The sequence below is a fragment of the Octopus bimaculoides genome, chromosome 20 (genome assembly GCF_046866305.1).
Source record: "Octopus bimaculoides isolate indiv1 chromosome 20, ASM4686630v1, whole genome shotgun sequence".
NCBI classification, from domain to species: Eukaryota; Metazoa; Mollusca; class Cephalopoda; order Octopoda; family Octopodidae; genus Octopus; species Octopus bimaculoides.
This window is the reverse complement of record NC_142947.1, coordinates 17,960,151-17,977,707: the sequence shown is the minus strand read 5'-3', so window position 1 is coordinate 17,977,707 and position 17,557 is coordinate 17,960,151. Positions and strand designations below refer to the sequence as shown.

The 17,557-nt window shown below is 36.5% G+C and overlaps 1 protein-coding gene and 1 long non-coding RNA gene across 2 annotated transcripts in view; one reads left to right on the top strand and one right to left on the bottom strand.

The window, feature by feature from the left end:
• LOC106880242 (porphobilinogen deaminase) overlaps positions 1–9,168 on the top strand; it is a 19,591-nt gene extending 10,423 nt beyond the window's left edge. Inside the window, exons 3-10 of the mRNA XM_089338160.1 lie at positions 976–1,109; positions 2,820–2,897; positions 3,337–3,412; positions 4,533–4,646; positions 5,168–5,326; positions 6,020–6,073; positions 7,625–7,726; positions 7,878–9,168. Coding sequence (XP_089194286.1) covers positions 976–1,109; positions 2,820–2,897; positions 3,337–3,412; positions 4,533–4,646; positions 5,168–5,326; positions 6,020–6,073; positions 7,625–7,726; positions 7,878–8,063 — 903 coding nt within the window. The 3' untranslated portion in view covers positions 8,064–9,168. The remainder of the gene's footprint in view (positions 1–975; positions 1,110–2,819; positions 2,898–3,336; positions 3,413–4,532; positions 4,647–5,167; positions 5,327–6,019; positions 6,074–7,624; positions 7,727–7,877) is intronic.
• Positions 9,169–11,260: 2,092 nt separating this feature from the next.
• LOC149131611 (uncharacterized) lies at positions 11,261–17,135 on the bottom strand. Its single transcript, XR_016237524.1, has 2 exons — positions 16,151–17,135; positions 11,261–11,461 (listed from the first exon to the last, which is right to left on the bottom strand). It is a non-coding gene; the product is annotated as an uncharacterized LOC149131611 (long non-coding RNA).
• Positions 17,136–17,557: the final 422 nt, after the last annotated feature.

Sequence of the window (17,557 nt, the reverse complement as noted above, 5' to 3'; positions counted from 1 at the left end):
TATATATATATATATAGATAATATCTATATATATATATATATATATATGAATATCTATCTATATATATATATATATATATATATGAATATCTATCTATATATATATATATATATATATATGAATATCTATCTATATATATATATATATATATATGAATATCTATCTATATATATATATATATATATATGAATATCTATCTATATATATATATATATATATGAATATCTATCTATATATATATATATATATATGAATATCTATCTATATATATATATATATATATATATGAATATCTATCTATCTATATATATATATATATATATATATGAATATCTATCTATCTATATATATATATATATATATATGAATATCTATCTATATATATATATATATATATGAATATCTATCTATATATATATATATATATATATATATATGAATATCTATCTATATATATATATATATATATGAATATCTATCTATATATATATATATGAATATCTATATATATATATCTACACCATTTTGAGCGTGGCCATTGCCAGTACCACCTGATTGGCCTTCGTGCCGGTGGCACGTAAAAGCACCCAGTACACTCTCGGAGCGGTTGGCGTTAGGAAGGGCATCCAGCTGTAGAAACTCTGCCAAATCAGATTGGAGCCTGGTGTAGCCATCTGGTTTCACCAGTCCTCAGTCAAATCATCCAACCCATGCTAGCATGGAAAGCGGACGTTAAACGATGATGATGATGATGATGATACACATGCCACTATTTTATATATTTCTATTCTGTTATACATACTCCACAATTATAATTTTATTCTGTTGGTGAGCATGTATACACTCACCACATTTGTATTTCATCACATTATAATCTAGTGTTTTCCCTTTTATTCTTGTCTATTCTATTCCGCTTGTTCTTTCCTTTGCGTTCCTCTCCATAATCATTAACTAACAATTTTCTCCAACTCCAGATAGATTCCAAGAACCTTTTCACCAAGGAACTCGAAGATGCTTTATTAAACGGAGATGTTGATTTTCTTGTTCATTCATTAAAGGACCTTCCTACTTGTCTTGATGATCGGTTTGTTGTGGCTGCTATCCTGAAGTGAGTTCTTTGTTATTGTAAAGTTTTATGAAATGATAGTTACATGAAATATTGAAGTGATGCCTTTGGGTTATTATAGTAATTTGCTGTGTACGTATAGTACATTGCGTATTGTTGTATAGTACTGTATATCATCATCATCATCTTTGAACATTCGTTCTCCATGCTAGTTACATGAAATATTTTTTTTAGTTTTGGCGCAAGGCCAGCAATTTCGAGGCAAGTGTAGATTAATTAGATCAACTCGAGTGATCTACCGATACTTATTTTATCATCTCTGAAAAGATGAAAGGCAAGTTGACCTCAGCAGAACACAGAACATAAAGATGGATGAAATGCTGCTAAGCATTTTGCCCTGTGCGCTAATGATTCTGGCTGCTCACTGCCCTTAAGTTACATGAAATATTGAAGTCTGACGCTTTTGGGTTATTATAGTAATTTACTGTGTAGTGTAGTACATGGTGTATTGTTGTGTAGTACAGTATAGTATTCTGTAATGTAGATTTCTATACTGTACTGTACTACTGAAATCATCATCTTCACGCTTACATTGTTTTAACACTCATATTTCCCTGCTTACATGAGTCAGACAGAATTTGTTGATGCAGATTTTTCTATGGTCAGGTGCCCTTCCTGTTGCCAACTGTCTCCTGTTTTCAAGAAAGGTAATATATCTCCATGACCAAACGAATTTCCATGGAAGATTGGACATGGAGAACACTGTTTACATTACAGTGACACTCATATGTAACTTTCCAGGCAAGGAGACAATAACACACATGTACAACAGGCTTCTTTCAATCTTTGTCTTCCAATTCCACTCACAAGACTTTGGTTAGCCCAGGGCTGTCATTGCAGACACTTGCCCAAAGTGCCATGCAGTGAGACTGAACCCAGAACCATGTGGTTGGGAAGTAAACTCCTTACCACACAGCCACGCCTGTATTGCACAATATATTGTTTTGTTGTATTGCAGTATAACGCAATACAAGAGATACAGTTGGTTAAGTGAATAATTCTTAGAACTACCAACCAATCAACAGTTCATATCCTGTAACTACCATTGTCCAGTGTCAGTGATCTCTGTCCATTATATTGTAAGTGGGCACTACATGATTTCATGGCAGTACAACTCACTGGCAGTGATGAGTATTTCATTTATTTTTTTCAAGCTCTAATAATGTGGCCCCATAATTCAAGTCCTTCTATTATCACTGTTCAAGTGTGATGACCAGTACTTCACCCCCATGGAGCCTATTTATAGTTGGTTAGATTGTGCCTTTGTGAGTTGATGTGGAAGCAGTTTTTCAGTGGTGATGATGGGTCTTTAAACCAGTAGTTCAACATCTTATATGCTCCAGACGTTGGAGAAACTTGAATAGAAACTATTCTCTACATATGCTGATCTCTAAACAAAAAGAAAACAGTAGTTTCAAATTTTGGCACAAGGCCAGCCATTTTAGTGGTATACGTATTTTACAACTACATGAATTTTGTTGTCAACTATACAAACTTGAATTACAATAAAAGATGTCATATGATTATTTTTTTTTTTCAAATATGTGTTTTATATAATAAATCATTTTTTAAATGAATTTATTAAGTATCTTTAATATACAACTAATGTATGTTTTTGTTCTGATTGTACACTTAATTACCATTTCATTGTAATCCCTGCCAAATTCATTTGATTTCTTTTTTGTTTTTTAGACGAGACAGTCCTTATGATGCCCTTGTTATGCACCGCTCTTCAGATTGCAAGGATCTGGCATTGCTACCTCCTGGAAGGTACATTTTCTTGTCAACTCTCATCTTTTCCATTTACAAATACTTTTACTACCAGTTTGTATATAATGTTCATTGGTTAAGACTGCTTCTACCAATCACTCAATCATTTTTCTGTTTTTAACCCTTTATCATTCAGATTACTCTGTCAAACATATTGCTTACTTATTCAAATTGGTTTGAATTAATCATGTATTATCCCATAGCTTTGAGATTTGATGTCAATGATGTGATAGTATATTTTTAGAATGACATTGTATAGTAGGAGTGAAGGCTGAATCTGACCAGTTTGAATATAAAACATGTGATAATTTTGTTTTTTCTAAGATAGTAAGGAATATTTCTCTGCTATTTCTTGTAGTCTGGGTCAGTGTAAATGTCCTCTCATTTTTTTCTTTCACCAATTTGTTAACTCATGTTAAAGTCTGTTATTATATTACAGTGTCATAGGTACCAGTTCACTACGGAGAATTGCCCAGCTCAAGCGTAAATATCCACACTTAGTCTTTGAAAGTATTGTATCCTTGTGTTATTTATTGTTTTATTTATTTGTTGTCTTTGTTTTATTGTGTTGTTTTTTTTTTTGGCTCTGTGTCATAATTGATCAAGTAGACCTCCAACCAAATACATATCAGTCGTGATCATCCCACTCTTTTTTTTTTTTCTAGATATATTGTATCGTAGCCATCCTTATTTAGTGTGTTTTTAATTTGCTAGAAGAGAATCTGTGATCAAAGCTGTTTCACTTGTGACCATAGTATATCTAAGACTACAGTAAATTTTACTTTGACTCTCAATTTTGGCTGCTATTTCTTGCAGTCATGGTGACCGCATAGAGGCTCATGCTTTTACTTGATATTGTTTAGCCTCAGATAAACTTTGAACAAGAAGAACTATGGTCAGAGCTTATCAAAACATTACAGTACCATCTGGATTTCAATACCTAATGTGGTCTTCCATTCTGAAGACAGAGGGAAGTGATTTTTGGGAGAATTAGCTGCTTTTCTTGCAGGTCTACTGACCATGTAGAAGCTGCCTTGTTGACTCAATATGTAGTGGTTTTGTGGAGTGCAGTGTTGTAGCCCATGGCTTTAGCTTCTGTTGTGTTCTTTTGTTAATCCAAGTAGAGAAGTATCAGTTGAACCCTGTAGCTTCTGTTCTGTTACTTTACTTGATATTCAGTGAAGTGGTATAAGTCCAAGCCTATAGCATTTTGTTCTGCTATCTTCTGTGTCCATACGTGATTGAAGACTCCTACAAGTAGTAGCAGTAGAGACATGTAAAGTAGTGTCAGTTCTTGCACAACAGTTGTACTTCCTTCAGATTCAGCAGTGGTTGTTAGCAAACCAATACAACCTAGACCTGTCCATGCACTCTAACTTCAAGGAACCCTTGCTTGGGTGTCAAAGGTACTTATTTTAGGTAGGTAGTCACTCTAGCTAGGTGGTTGATGTTTGCTGCCCTAGCTCAGTAGTCATTGTTGGTCACCCTAGGTAGATGGTCAGTGTTTGTTACACCAGCTAGGTGACTACTGATGGTCACCCCAATTAGGTAATCAAAGTATTTATCACCCTGCCCAACGCAGGACAGTTAATTATTTATAAACATATAGTGTGTTTCCTTAACTATGTTTCCTAGAGAGGTAACCTGAATACAAGGTTTAAAAAACTAGATGAAAACAACACATATAATGCCATGATTCTTGCAGTTGCTGGATTAGAGAGGATGAATATGTCTCATCGAATAACAAAGGTAAAGAGACTTCTTTTCACACTTTTGCTGTTCACACCAACAATTTAACATTTCATGCTTTGACATTGGTATAATGTCATTTTTACTTTGATTAAATTTTTTTTTTTCTTTTCACAATAATCAAGGCTGTATGATTAAAAAGTTTGTTTCCCAGCCACAAGGTCCATATTTAGTCACTTTGTGTGGCACCTTGTGCAAGTGTCTTTTAACATAGCCCTGGGCTGACCAAAGCCTTGTGAGTGGGCTTCAGAGATTGAAGCTCATTGTATGTGTGTGTGCATGCGCTTGTATCTTGACTTTGCATGACAGTTGTAGATGAATGTAATATTATTCATTTCCATTATTTTGTGGAAACCTGTTAGGCCATGGGGAAATATTATTTTGCTCAAAAACAAGAAAGGCATTTAGACATAGAAAATCTGCTTCAGTAAACTCCATTCAATTCATGAAAAAGTAGACATTAAAATGAAACGAAATATCAGTTGTTTTCTGGACACAAATGTTTTTATATATTTCACCAGGTATTAGAGGAAGATGAATGTATGTATGCTGTTAGCCAAGGAGCCATTTGTGTGGAATGTCGCCGTGATGATGAAAAGATGCGACAGACTTTAGCCTCCATCAATGATGAAGAAACAGTTCTACAGTGTGTTGCAGAAAGGACATTGCTGAAGAAAATGGTATCCCTTTTATATATGTTTTCCCTTTCTATAAAAATGATATTGTTGTATTTGTGTGTATGGTCATTGCTACCATCATTTTAGCATCCAGTTTCCAGTCTGACACAAATGTGATATGTCTGCAATACAGCATGTAGCCCTTTATTTCACTTGCTTCTCTTAATATGTGTGAGGCTCAACAGCATCATATCTAACATAACCATTTCTCTCCATATCTTCCTCTGCCACAAGATCTTCCACAGACATTACACATACACACGCAAACAGATATGCACAAACATGCACATCATTTATTTACTCCTTCATCTAGTTTCCATTCACACCACATCATTATTATGCAGGTCAGTGTGTTGGAAGCAATACAAGCAAAAGGTTCATCTCTTGACAAGGATCCCTTAGCTTTCCCTGGAACAAGGAGTCAGATCAAATTTTTGACAAAAAAGATGGTATGAACCTAAGTGTCATACTGAACAACAATTATGTTGAATCCAGATCAATTCTCCTGGGACCCTTTTTATACCAACCTACTCCAAACTGTCCCCTTGTTTTAAAGAAATCTAAATACAAACCTTCCTTTAAAATTTCACGTTAATTTATATTCCAAACACTAGATTATTAATGACAAGATGCCTAACTTGGGTCAAAGAAGTTTTTTTTTAAAGTACAGCCTTCTTTTTATTTATTTATCAATAGGAAGGTGGTTGCAGTGTTCCCATCGGTACCAAAACTACCATTGAGAACAACATGGTAAGTTGTTTGAGATTTCATGGTGGTAGGTATGAGTGTATATCATTACATCAGGGTGAGCTGATGGAAGTAGATAGAGATGTGTGTCATTACATCAGAGTGTGTTCATGACTGTTTGTTGGAGAAGATACAATTGTATGTTAGTGTATGTCAGTGTATTCTTTCACTGGAACTGCTTGACTCAGTAACTGTGTATGTTTGTTAATAAAACTGAAAGCACTTTCATAAACCAAAGAGTGTTGTATTGTCCTTTGGGTAGTTGCTATTATTCTATGTGCCACACAACTGGGACATTGAAAATAAAGTGTTCTCCAACTTTCCTGCCCAGAGACACTACAAAGTTTGAACTCAGGATCCAGGAACTGGTAGTCCAATGCCTTATCCATTCAGCTGGGCATCTGGCCATAGAAAATTTGTATCAGTGAATTTTGTCTGATCCATGTCCGCAGGGAAAAGTGGACATTAAAAACATTTGTTTCTCCAAGTATTGAAGTATGGAAAATACATTTTTCAAGCAGAACCTTTGAAGATGGTTTTATTTTGTGGCTTCCAAAAAAAATGAAAAGTAAAGTTAACTCTGGCAGGGTTTGATCTCAGAATTGTATAGCATGAAACCATTAGACTAGTCTGTAAAAAATATGCATGCAGTCTTCTGGTTTCAACATTAGAAGACAATATTGGTTTCAAATTTTGGCACAAGGCCAGCAATTTCAAGGAAGTGGGAAAATCAATTACATCGACTCTAGTACTCAACTGACACTTATTTTATTGACCCCACCCCCACCCCAAAAAGCATGAAAGACAAAGTCAAGCTCAACAGAATTTGAAGTCAGAACGTAGAGACAGACGAAATACTGCTAAGCATTTTGCCCAGCATGCTAACGATTCTATCTGCTCATTGTCTATTAGAAGATAATATTGAAAAGTGGTTTAGGGTTGTGAACGACAGAATAATTAGCATGCTTGACAAAATGCTTAGTGGCATTTCATCTGTCTTTACATTCTCAGTTCAAATCCACCTTTTGTTTTTTCAGAGTTGATAAAATGAGTATCAGTTGAGCACTAGGGTAGATGTAATCGACTTAACCCCTCCTCTGAAATTGCTCTAATATTAAAATGTGGTTAAGGAAGCAGTTTCATTCACCTCTAAAGCAATATGTTGATGGTGTTTATGTAATATTCTTCAATAAAGAATACAATCTAGTTCAACTAGTTGCCTGGCCCAAGTTTGATACTTGGTTCAAATGAGAGATCTTGTGACCTAACCTAAATTGTAATGTGGCTTAAATTGGTGACCTCTCTCAAATTGTTTGCTTGGACCATGTTGGTGACTCGGCACAAACTGATGGCTTGCACAAACAGGTTGTTTCATTTTAGTTTCAATAGATTACAATCATCATCATCATTTAATGTCCATTTTCCATGCTGGCATAGGTTGGACAAATCTATCTAACATTTGAAAGAAGGAAAAATTCAGTGTAGATTTTAAATAATTCATGAGTTATTCTTGTCAGAATCTATAAGTTTTCTGGGGTTTTCTTCTCATTCCAGTTGACTATTAAAGCTGGCATCTTCAGTAAAGATGGCTCAGAATGTATCATAGATGTAGCAGAAGTACAGCTTCCAGGAGATGAAGAGCCTCCATTGAAAAAGGTAAGCTAATATATTGTCTCTCTCTCTCTCTCTCTTGTTTGGTACAAAATGCACTCTTTTTTTATATCGTTAGTGGGATGATAATTTTAAAATTACTCCAACAATAATAATAATAACATTTTCTGATACAATTTCTTAAATTCTGTTGCAGGATGACCTTGGTGAGGCAGACTACACACACATTGTGGCACCAAACATTTCATCAGGTAGACTTAAGGCAGCCAGGAATGTTGGCATTGAACTGGCAGAGAAACTTCTGACAGACGAAGGTCGGAAAATATTGGAGGCAGCAAAGCAAGCAGTGGCAAAAATAAAGGACATCTGCAAGAAGACATGATTATTTAGGAGAATGAAATGATAGTTGAGATGATGATGCTGGTGATGGGGGAATGTTCCAACTTTGCTAATATCTAGCATTCTCAGTGTTAGATACTTCTTGAAATAAACGAACAAAGGGTGCTAAATATACATGTAGACTACTTACATTAATACACACAAACACACACGCGCAAGCACAAACCCCAATGTTATTAATGCTAGGAGAATAACTGCATGAACAAATATGTGCCTCTATATAGATGGGAATGTATGTATCTATAAGTATGGCTGGCTTGTATGTGTTTTATTTATCTAATACATACATCATTATAATTCCATGGAGCAAACAAATGTATGTGTGGTGAGTGTGTATATATATATGTATATATATATATATATATATATATATATATATATATATGTATGTATATTGTTTTCGTTCCAGCACACGATCTCAGATCAGGTCACTTGCTATGCAAGTACATCTCCGTAATATATATATATATATATATATATATATGTGCATACACACCCATGCACATATATTTTTTTCTGTTGAGAAAACTACCTAGAAAACTCAATTCAATTCAGCTGAGTAATTAATATATTATGCAGTCTTTGCAGCCAAGACTGTACTTTCATATCATTTCTTTTGGAAGTTTCTTTTTTTTTTCTTTTTTTTTTTCCAGAGATATAGAATAAGTGTACACCCATTGCTAGCAGCATTTTACATGTATATATAATTGTTAAAATACTGATATTGGTATAAAATTTTTCTAAAATGAAAATCTTTGCTTTCTGTTTTATAGGAGGTTTCTGGGATTTTTTCATTCCTCCCTTTAGAAAGTTCTAACCATTTAGCATTTAAACCAGCCATATCCAGCCCAAATATTCTGCCTGTTTTCTCTTCAAACAGGCCATACTCTACAATATCATTTTATTGTACATTAACCCTTATAACACAAATGAGCTGATCAGCTTGCTATTTATACAGGATGTGGCTGAAGTAACGCCCTTTTGTATTTGAGTTTTCTAGTTTCTAATTGAGCTTCTTTTTTATTTCCTAAAACTTCTTCAGTTTTTTTCATTAGTTTATTATTTGTTTCTTTAAGTAATGCAATAAATTTGTCTTCAGTAAAAAAATTACTTAAACTATATACTATAGTATATAATCTATATATTGTATATATAAACTATATATACTATAAAAGTTATTAAATGCAAAAAGGGCATTACTTCTGCTGTACCCTGTATATTAGAAAGAAGAGCCATTTTCTGCAAGAATATGGTTAAATTTTTCTTTCTAATTTTAGAACAAGGCCAGCAGTTTTGAGGGGAGGGAATAGTTGATTACATTGAGCCCTGTTCTAAAATGGTACTTATTTTATCAACCCTGAAAGGATGAAAGGAAAAAAGAACACCCTTGGCTGTATTTGAATTCAGGACATAAAGAGCTAAAAGAAATTCCCCGATGCATTTTGTCTAGCATGATAACAATTCTACCAACTCACCACCTTAGAACTTGGTAAAATTGGTAGAGCATTGGATATGATCTTTTGTATTATTAAGTTAGATCTATTTATGTTCTAAGTTCAAATCCCATCCTCATGACTTTGACTTTCTTCCTTCTTCAGTCAGTAAAGTAAGAACGAGGCAAAAGTGAGGCAATATAATCATGACAGGAATTATTAGAGCATGTGATAAAATACCTAGTGGTAATGAATTACAGTCCTTTACATACATCCACTCTTCCATACTTGCATGGTCCAGATAGAATTTGTTGAGGCAGAATTTTCTAGGGTCAGACGGAATTTATTGAGGCTGATTTTTCTAGGAGTAGCTGACCCTCCTGTCATCAATCCTCACCTGTTGCCATACAAGGTAATATTTTCCCAAAGCTAGACGTTTTTCACAGAAGACTGGGAACAAACTTGTTTGTATGAGAGTAATGCTCGCTTGCAGCCATCACATGATATTTAGACAAGGGTACACACAAACATATATATAGTTCAAATTTATAGAAAACAAGTTGAAGACAGATGTAGGAACAAGTAGGTGTATTAGTTTAATGCTCAGGAAAATTGGAAAAATCTTTTACGTTTCCAGCCTATATGCTCTTTGACAGAAAGGATTAAGAGAAGGAAAAAATGGAGACAGAATGAAAAAAAAAACAGAAAAATGTGCAGAATTCAATGGTCCAACATGGTGAGATGACTGGAATAAAGAAATTGAATGGAAGGGAGATAATAATAGTCATAAAAGTGACCCCCAACGAACTCAGGTGCGGAAGCTCGTGTGTATATGAGAATGGTGTGTCTGAAGGAGGGGTCGTGTGTGTATATGTATGGACGTGTGTATATGGGTGAGACTAACGTGTGTGTGTTGTGTGTAGCTGTTCAGTTGGTGTGTGCATGTGTATATTTGTGGGACGAAAGTTATCTGAAGCTTTTAAGTTACATGGAGACGAATCAAACTTTAAAAAAATAATAATAACAATATATATATATATATGTTTACGTCCCCGTAACCTAGTAGTTCGGTAGAAGAGGCTAATAGAATAACCACTAGACTTTTAAAAATGAGTGCCGAAGTCGATTATTGAACTAAACCCTTCAAAGCAATGCCTCAGCATGGCCACAGCCTGATGACTAAAACGAAACGCCCGAGTGAGTGTGGCAGAAAATCAGCTACACCCGAAGAGCAGAGGCTAGTATAGTAGTGAAAGAAAAGATGGAGGAGACGTAGAACATTCGTATAGAATGTGTGATAGGTAACCACGATAAAGCAGCGATTGAACGATGTGATTAGCGCTGGTTTGGTAGAAGTTGGAGTTTCAAGATGAGAAAGAGCTCAAGTGTTATGAGTAATTGCATGCTGGAGATGATTGTAGGTGATGTAGAGAATTGAGTACTGCGAAAGCTTTGGTTTCTGCATCAACGGCATCAGCTGTGAGCATTGATGTCACAGGAAATGATAATGAGATAGATTTGCTCGTTGCAGAAACAAATATAGTTGGTGATTGGAGTTCGGGCAGCGTAGAAAAAGCAAATGTAATCGGAGTGGCAGAAGGAGGCCTTGAGACAGAGTAATTGGGAGTCTTTGTCGAGAGAGGTGAATGACTGAGACAGTAGACTCTACATGCGTACAGACACTTCCTCATTTCAGAGTGAAATTTGAAAATATAGTGTAGCAAAAGAAAAAGTTACTGAAAACAACTGCAAAGAGCTTTTTTTATTTGGTCAATACCATCCGTCCATTTCCGCACGCTATTCTTGGTAGAGTCACGGGAGTAGAGTTCTCAGACACCTTTGCCATAGAGTCTTGTCAGAAGCAACCGCCGTCATTAGACTTTCTGGCTGGATTCTCGAGCGCGACCAACTGAGACTATGGATATTATTCAATCACCTTGTTCTTGATCTACCAAGAAATTAGCATAATAAGCAAATATATAAATGCTCTGGAACAATTTTGTATTAATAAAGGGAAGTAATTGTTGTATTGCTAAAGGGAAGTAATTTATATGTGAATTACTTCCCTTGACATGCGCATTCAACGGAAAATGCAACTAGCAAAGAGAGGATTGATCGTTTGCAGATTAAATCATATACTACCATTTTAAAGAATACATTGGATAATGCAACTTTAGCTATTGTACATTTGAAAATTAGACAAGATGGTTATCGCTGGAGTGCTATTGGTCACTGGTCAGCACAATTATCCTTGGGATAAATGACAAAGCGAAATATACCTTATGACGAGTTTATAAATTCTCAAAATAGAATGCGAGAGTTCAAATGTGAGCCTATGTAACCAATTTCACTGTAATCGAAATTTTATCAAACATAAATATGAAACCGATATAGATTCATAAAAGTCGAAAAGACTGAAAAAGATATTCAAAGGTATTAAAAATGTTATGTAAAAAAAACAAAAACAATTTGGTCGAGGAGTAACTACTTCGTGGGGAAATGTTCTGAATAAATAATTATATAGTTGGGTTCTATGAAAATACTTAGAAATCCGATACCACATCTGTATTTGGGCTAGTCTATTTAGGATCACTATTGTTTACTTCGAATGTGGAAAGCCCTAGAAAGTGTGATCTAAATATCGAAAGTCATTTGTGAGCCTTTCTGGGTAACTGCATTCAAGTGAGCCACTCTCATTGCAGTCTAGACATCAAGGTGTATATCGCTCATCCTACTTAAATGGTGATTAAAATATTGAACGTCAGAACTCAGTTTAATTCGAAGGATAATGACAACAAGCTTGAACATAGAAAAGAACATCACTTGAATGATTTACGAACTAACAAGGCTGAAGATTGATGTCGCTGCTTTAAATAGACCCTAACAGTTAAGAGAATTTAAAATCTGTTTCAGATTACACTATCTTTTAGAAATGGGAGGAAAAGAGGAACGCCAAGTTCAATGAGTCGATTTTGTTGCTAAAGCAAAAACAGATGATGAAGTATCAACTCACACCAAGAGCAATTAACGACATATTCATGATTTTCCGTATACCATTCTACGTTGAAACTTTCATTACTTGTCGACGCTTCTATGCCCAAATGAGACGCCAATGATGATGTTAAGGACAAATTCTACCATCAACTGAACACCGCCCTCTCCAAAGTAGCAACAAGGAACAAACTAGTTCTGCCTAATGCCAGGATCGAAAGACAAGCGATTATGAGGAAATGTTGCGGGAAAAATGGAAACTACTATGTGAATGGACCTCGGCGGAATTTGAACTCAGACCATAGACAGACGAAATACCGCTAAGCATTCCGTCCGGCGTACTAACGTTTCTGCCAGCTCGCCGCCCTAATTAGAAGGAATATTGATTATAGATGAGATATGCCTTACTCTCGATCCGTCTCGGTATGGCTTTGTACGTATGGGCTTTGTAATGTGCGGGCTTTGTAGGCATGGCTTTGTACGTATGGGCTTTGTAATGTGCGGGCTTTGTAGGCATGGCTCTGTACGTATGGGCTTTGGACTGTTGAACTGAACACGATCTGTGTTTGTGAGAGCTGGAGTGTATGTTACAGTATATTGTTCGATTCATCATTCAGTGATATTCTCTAGTACAGACTTGACTATTAGAGATTTTATAATCCAACTAGGAAATTTCTGAATAGTCTCTCAACTTACTAGAAATGCCTACCAAATCTCCCTCAAATTTCACCCTATTGTCTTAAGAAAAGTAGGACACATTGGATAATGTAGTCCTAGATATACAGAATGTCGAAAAAAGAAAAGAAGGAGTTGGGATGATCATGGCTGGAGAGCCTTTGATCACAGGTTTGCTCAATGAAGGTTAAAATACGATGCTAAACATAACAACGCAAATAAAAATTATAATATTTTAAGTGGCCGTAACGTTTGTTTTGAAAACCGCTTAGTTAATGGCAAAATTACAGAGGGAAGACGTTAATCACACACACACACACACGTATATTTATGCATTCAGTAGGCGAGAGTTAAATGAGCTTATAAAAAACAAATGAATTGTAACTTAAATTCCAACTTCTTCATCCAGGGCAAAGATCATAGTATCGTGAATGGTTATGATAGAAAGAGAAATCCAAATCAAGATGATAAGGTGACAGTAAGGTGGATGAACACAAATTAGGCTATATATACTCTCTTACTCTCTTACTTGTTTCAGTCCTTTGACTGTGGCCATGCTGGAGCACCTATTATTATTATTACTCTCTTTTACTCTTTTACTTGTTTCAGTCTTTTGAATGTGGCTATGCTGGAGCACCACCTTTAGTCGAGCAAATCGACCCCAGGACTTATTCTTTAGAAGCCTAGTACTTATTCTATCGGTCACTTTTGCCGAACCGCTAAGTTACGGGGACATAAACACACCAGCATCGGTTGTCAAGCGATGTTGGGGGGGACAAACACAGACACACAAACACATACACACATACATATATATATATACGACAGGCTTCTTTCAGTTTCCGTCTACCAAATCCACTCACAAGGCTTTGGTCGGCCCGAGGCTATAGTAGAAGACACTTGCCCAAGGTGCCACGCAGTGGGACTGAACCCGGAACCATGTGGTTGGTAAGCAAGCTACTTACCACACAGCCACTCCTACGCCTACTCCTACGTTTTATTTAGTACATATTTATTTTTGTGTGTTGGGTGTAAAATATGTGCGCGCATGCGTAAGTGCGCAGCTTAAAAGTAACCTTGTCTGCAATACACATAACTCTCTTTTGAAGTACCTGAGCCCGTAACGTTTTATTTTCCCCTCTTTCCTTACGATAACTACATTTGTTTTTACTACCAGGCTTCCGGCGAAACATTTTAATCTGTCATGTCAAAATGTTTAATTTCTTTAACAATCCCATAATCGGAGTGTCACATATGGATTGTCGCTTATAGCTAAGTTTTTTAAGAGGTGGTATTGGAAAAAAGAATTTTTTTTTTTCTCAAATTCTATCGGAAATCACCGCTGACACACACGTCGTAAGATTAGAATATACTGATGTAGGCTCTCAAACAGTAGAAATCGACACCACAAGGTCTTGTCAATTTTTCTGTGCTGCCCTTACTTACAAAGACTTCTGGTTCATATTTACTGGAAAATCTTCAGTTTTCTAGGCCAGGGGTTTTCAAACTGTGGTCCCCGGACCACAGGGGTCCGCAAAGACAATACAGGGGGTCCGTGGATAGCAAATACTTTTTATGGGCAATTTGATTCTATATATGTTTTTTAATCGAAATCTTTTAATTGACAATAAACCTATTTGTTAAATACTGTTAAATAAATGAATGTAAAAATGTTATTTTAAGCAAATATTTATGTATAAATTTCATAAGCGTTTATAAGGGGGTCGGTCCCTAAGGTAAAGCCTGAAAAATAAAGGGGTCCGCAAGTCAAAAAGTTTGAAAACCCCTGTTCTAGGCTATACTCAACGTAGAAACATCAGTGGCAGGATACGAATGACCGATCTTTCTGCCTGTTGCTCGTTATACTATCGGTTCTGCCATCTGCACCCTTAGACATCTATGCATATATAATGCATGTATGTATAAATAGGAAGCGGTTCTTAAAAGACATCGTTTTCTTCAAAGACCGAGAGATAAGCGAGATTTGTTAAAGATCAGTGAAGCGTTCAGCAGTTACTCATTACATTTGCAGAACTTTCCTTGTGATTAAGTTTACATATGTACAGATAGCGCATACATAACCTCTTAGATAAAATACTTTCTTCATACATTAGTAAATACAATGTTACTATTATTGAAATGTTACGCCTCCATTCCGACTACACTAAAACAAGCAATCAACTACATGGCGTGTCTTTTCCCCCAATTACTAATGAAATGTCATTCAGATTGATTTCCTCTCTGTGGGAAGCTGTTTGTATTTATACCATGAAAGTTGACTAGAGCTGCTGTTTCATTAAACTATTCGCTGAAACCTTGCACTCGCCTGTCCAACCGCTCTCTCTCTCTCTCTCTCTCTCTCTCTCTCTCTCTCTCTCTCTCGCTATTTATCTCCCCCCCCCCTCTCTCTCTTCTTCCTTCACTTTTCTTTTAACCCTTTTTCTCTTCACATCAAAAAGTCACTCCAAAACAAAACGGATAAATACAGTTAAGAGATCAAATATCAAAATCAAGGCTGCCAAAGAGATCTTAAGGAATCTTCTAGAGCATGTACATGCACACACACCAAGAAAATCTTTGTGATATGAAGGCTGTTTCCCAGGTTCAGTCCTACGGCGTGGCACCCTGGGCAAGTGCCTTCTACTATACCCATGGGCCAACTAAAGCCTTGTGAGTGGATTTGGTAATGGGAAACCGAAAGAAGTTTATCATGTGTGTGTGTGTGTGTATCTGTGTCTGTACCCCACCACCGCCTGACAATCGGTGTTGATGTGTTTACGTTCCCGTAACCTACCGATTCAGCAAAAGACACTGATAGAATAAGTACCAAGCTTATAAAGAAAATAAGTAATGAGGTCGATTCTTCAAGGCGTGCCCCAGCACGGCCGCAGTCTAATGACTGAAACAAGAAAAAGATAAAAAGTTATAAAAATATAAATTTTAGATCGAAATACAACCGTATTTTACCTACTTTGATATGTTGATCAATTATGCTTCCTCTTCGATTCCTCTCGTATTTTCCCGAAATACCTTTTGCTAACAACTCCTTTCCCAAGTCCATCTTTTCCGGTTTCACCTCCCATATAATTCATTCTATATCATGTCTCTTTATATATTGCTCTGCGTAAAATCTACCTTTTACAGCCTCCTCTTTTCGATACTGTTTATCGGCGACAATATTCCATCAACGTATGGCGTTGAATGTGGTAAAATAGTTACATTAGTCATAAAGCAAGATATTGCGGAGGAGAGAAAGATCAATAAACACAGGGGCCTGGCCAACCACTATCAGTTTGTGCCGGTTGCCGTCGAGACGTCAGGAGTTCTAGGACCCCGTACTACCGATTTCCTCTCAAAAATAGAAATAGCGGCAGTCCGTCGGAAAAGGGAACACCGCGAAGTGGAATGACTGTTGCAGCGAGTGCCGCTGGCCGTTCTTCGCGGCAACGCCATCACAGTCATTACCGCGGGACTCGGCTGAGCACGCCATCTGTTTTGGGGTATTTGACCCATCAACCCTTCCCTCTCCAACTTCTCCAGCTTTACTCCACTTCTTTCTTTTCTTTTCTCTCTTTTCTCCCCGTTTCTTTGTATTTAAATGTTATATAAATAGTACTAGGCTTACAAAGAATAAGTCCTGGGGTCGATTTGTTCGACTAAGAGCGGTGCTCCAGCATGGCCGCAGTCAAATGACTGAAACAAATAAAAGAATAAAAGTATAAAAGTAATTTTCCGCTCTTCTACACTTAAGAAAGTCGTTTCCTAACTGAAGGAGTGTGTGTGTGTGTGTGTGTGTGTGTGTGTGTGTGTGTGTGTGTGTGTGTGAGAGAGAGAGAGATGTATTTGTTTCACTAGACTTCCGGGCAGGAACTCAGTAGAGTGTTTCCCTGTTAACTACATTAGTTAGATATGAAGTTTAAGACTTGGGGAGAAAGTGGGGGTGAGTCCTAAGTGGAGAGTTGTAGCCTTCATACAGTTCTCTAGAACAGTGGTTCCCAAACTATTTTCTGGCTGTCGTCCCCTTGGTTCTAAGGCCACATTCCTGCTGCCCCCACCCCCACCCCAACCGCTCAACATCACAGACATAGACCATTTTCTGCAGAAAATTCAAAACAGTATTTCACAAGTAAAACTTAACTTAATTAACCCTTTATTTTGCTTGTTTTTTTTTTTGCATCCATTGCCCCGTTTTGGTTACCCCATTATCGCCCCATTTTTCTTCAACGACCCCTGGATCTTTCCACCGCCCTTAGTGGGGTGGTACCACCTACTTTGGGAACCACTGCTCTAGAACATCAGCAGCTTAAAGAATCTAAAATCGAAACTGATTTGTGGACACGGTCTCTTCTTTCTTTCCTGCCTTTCTCACACATTCTCA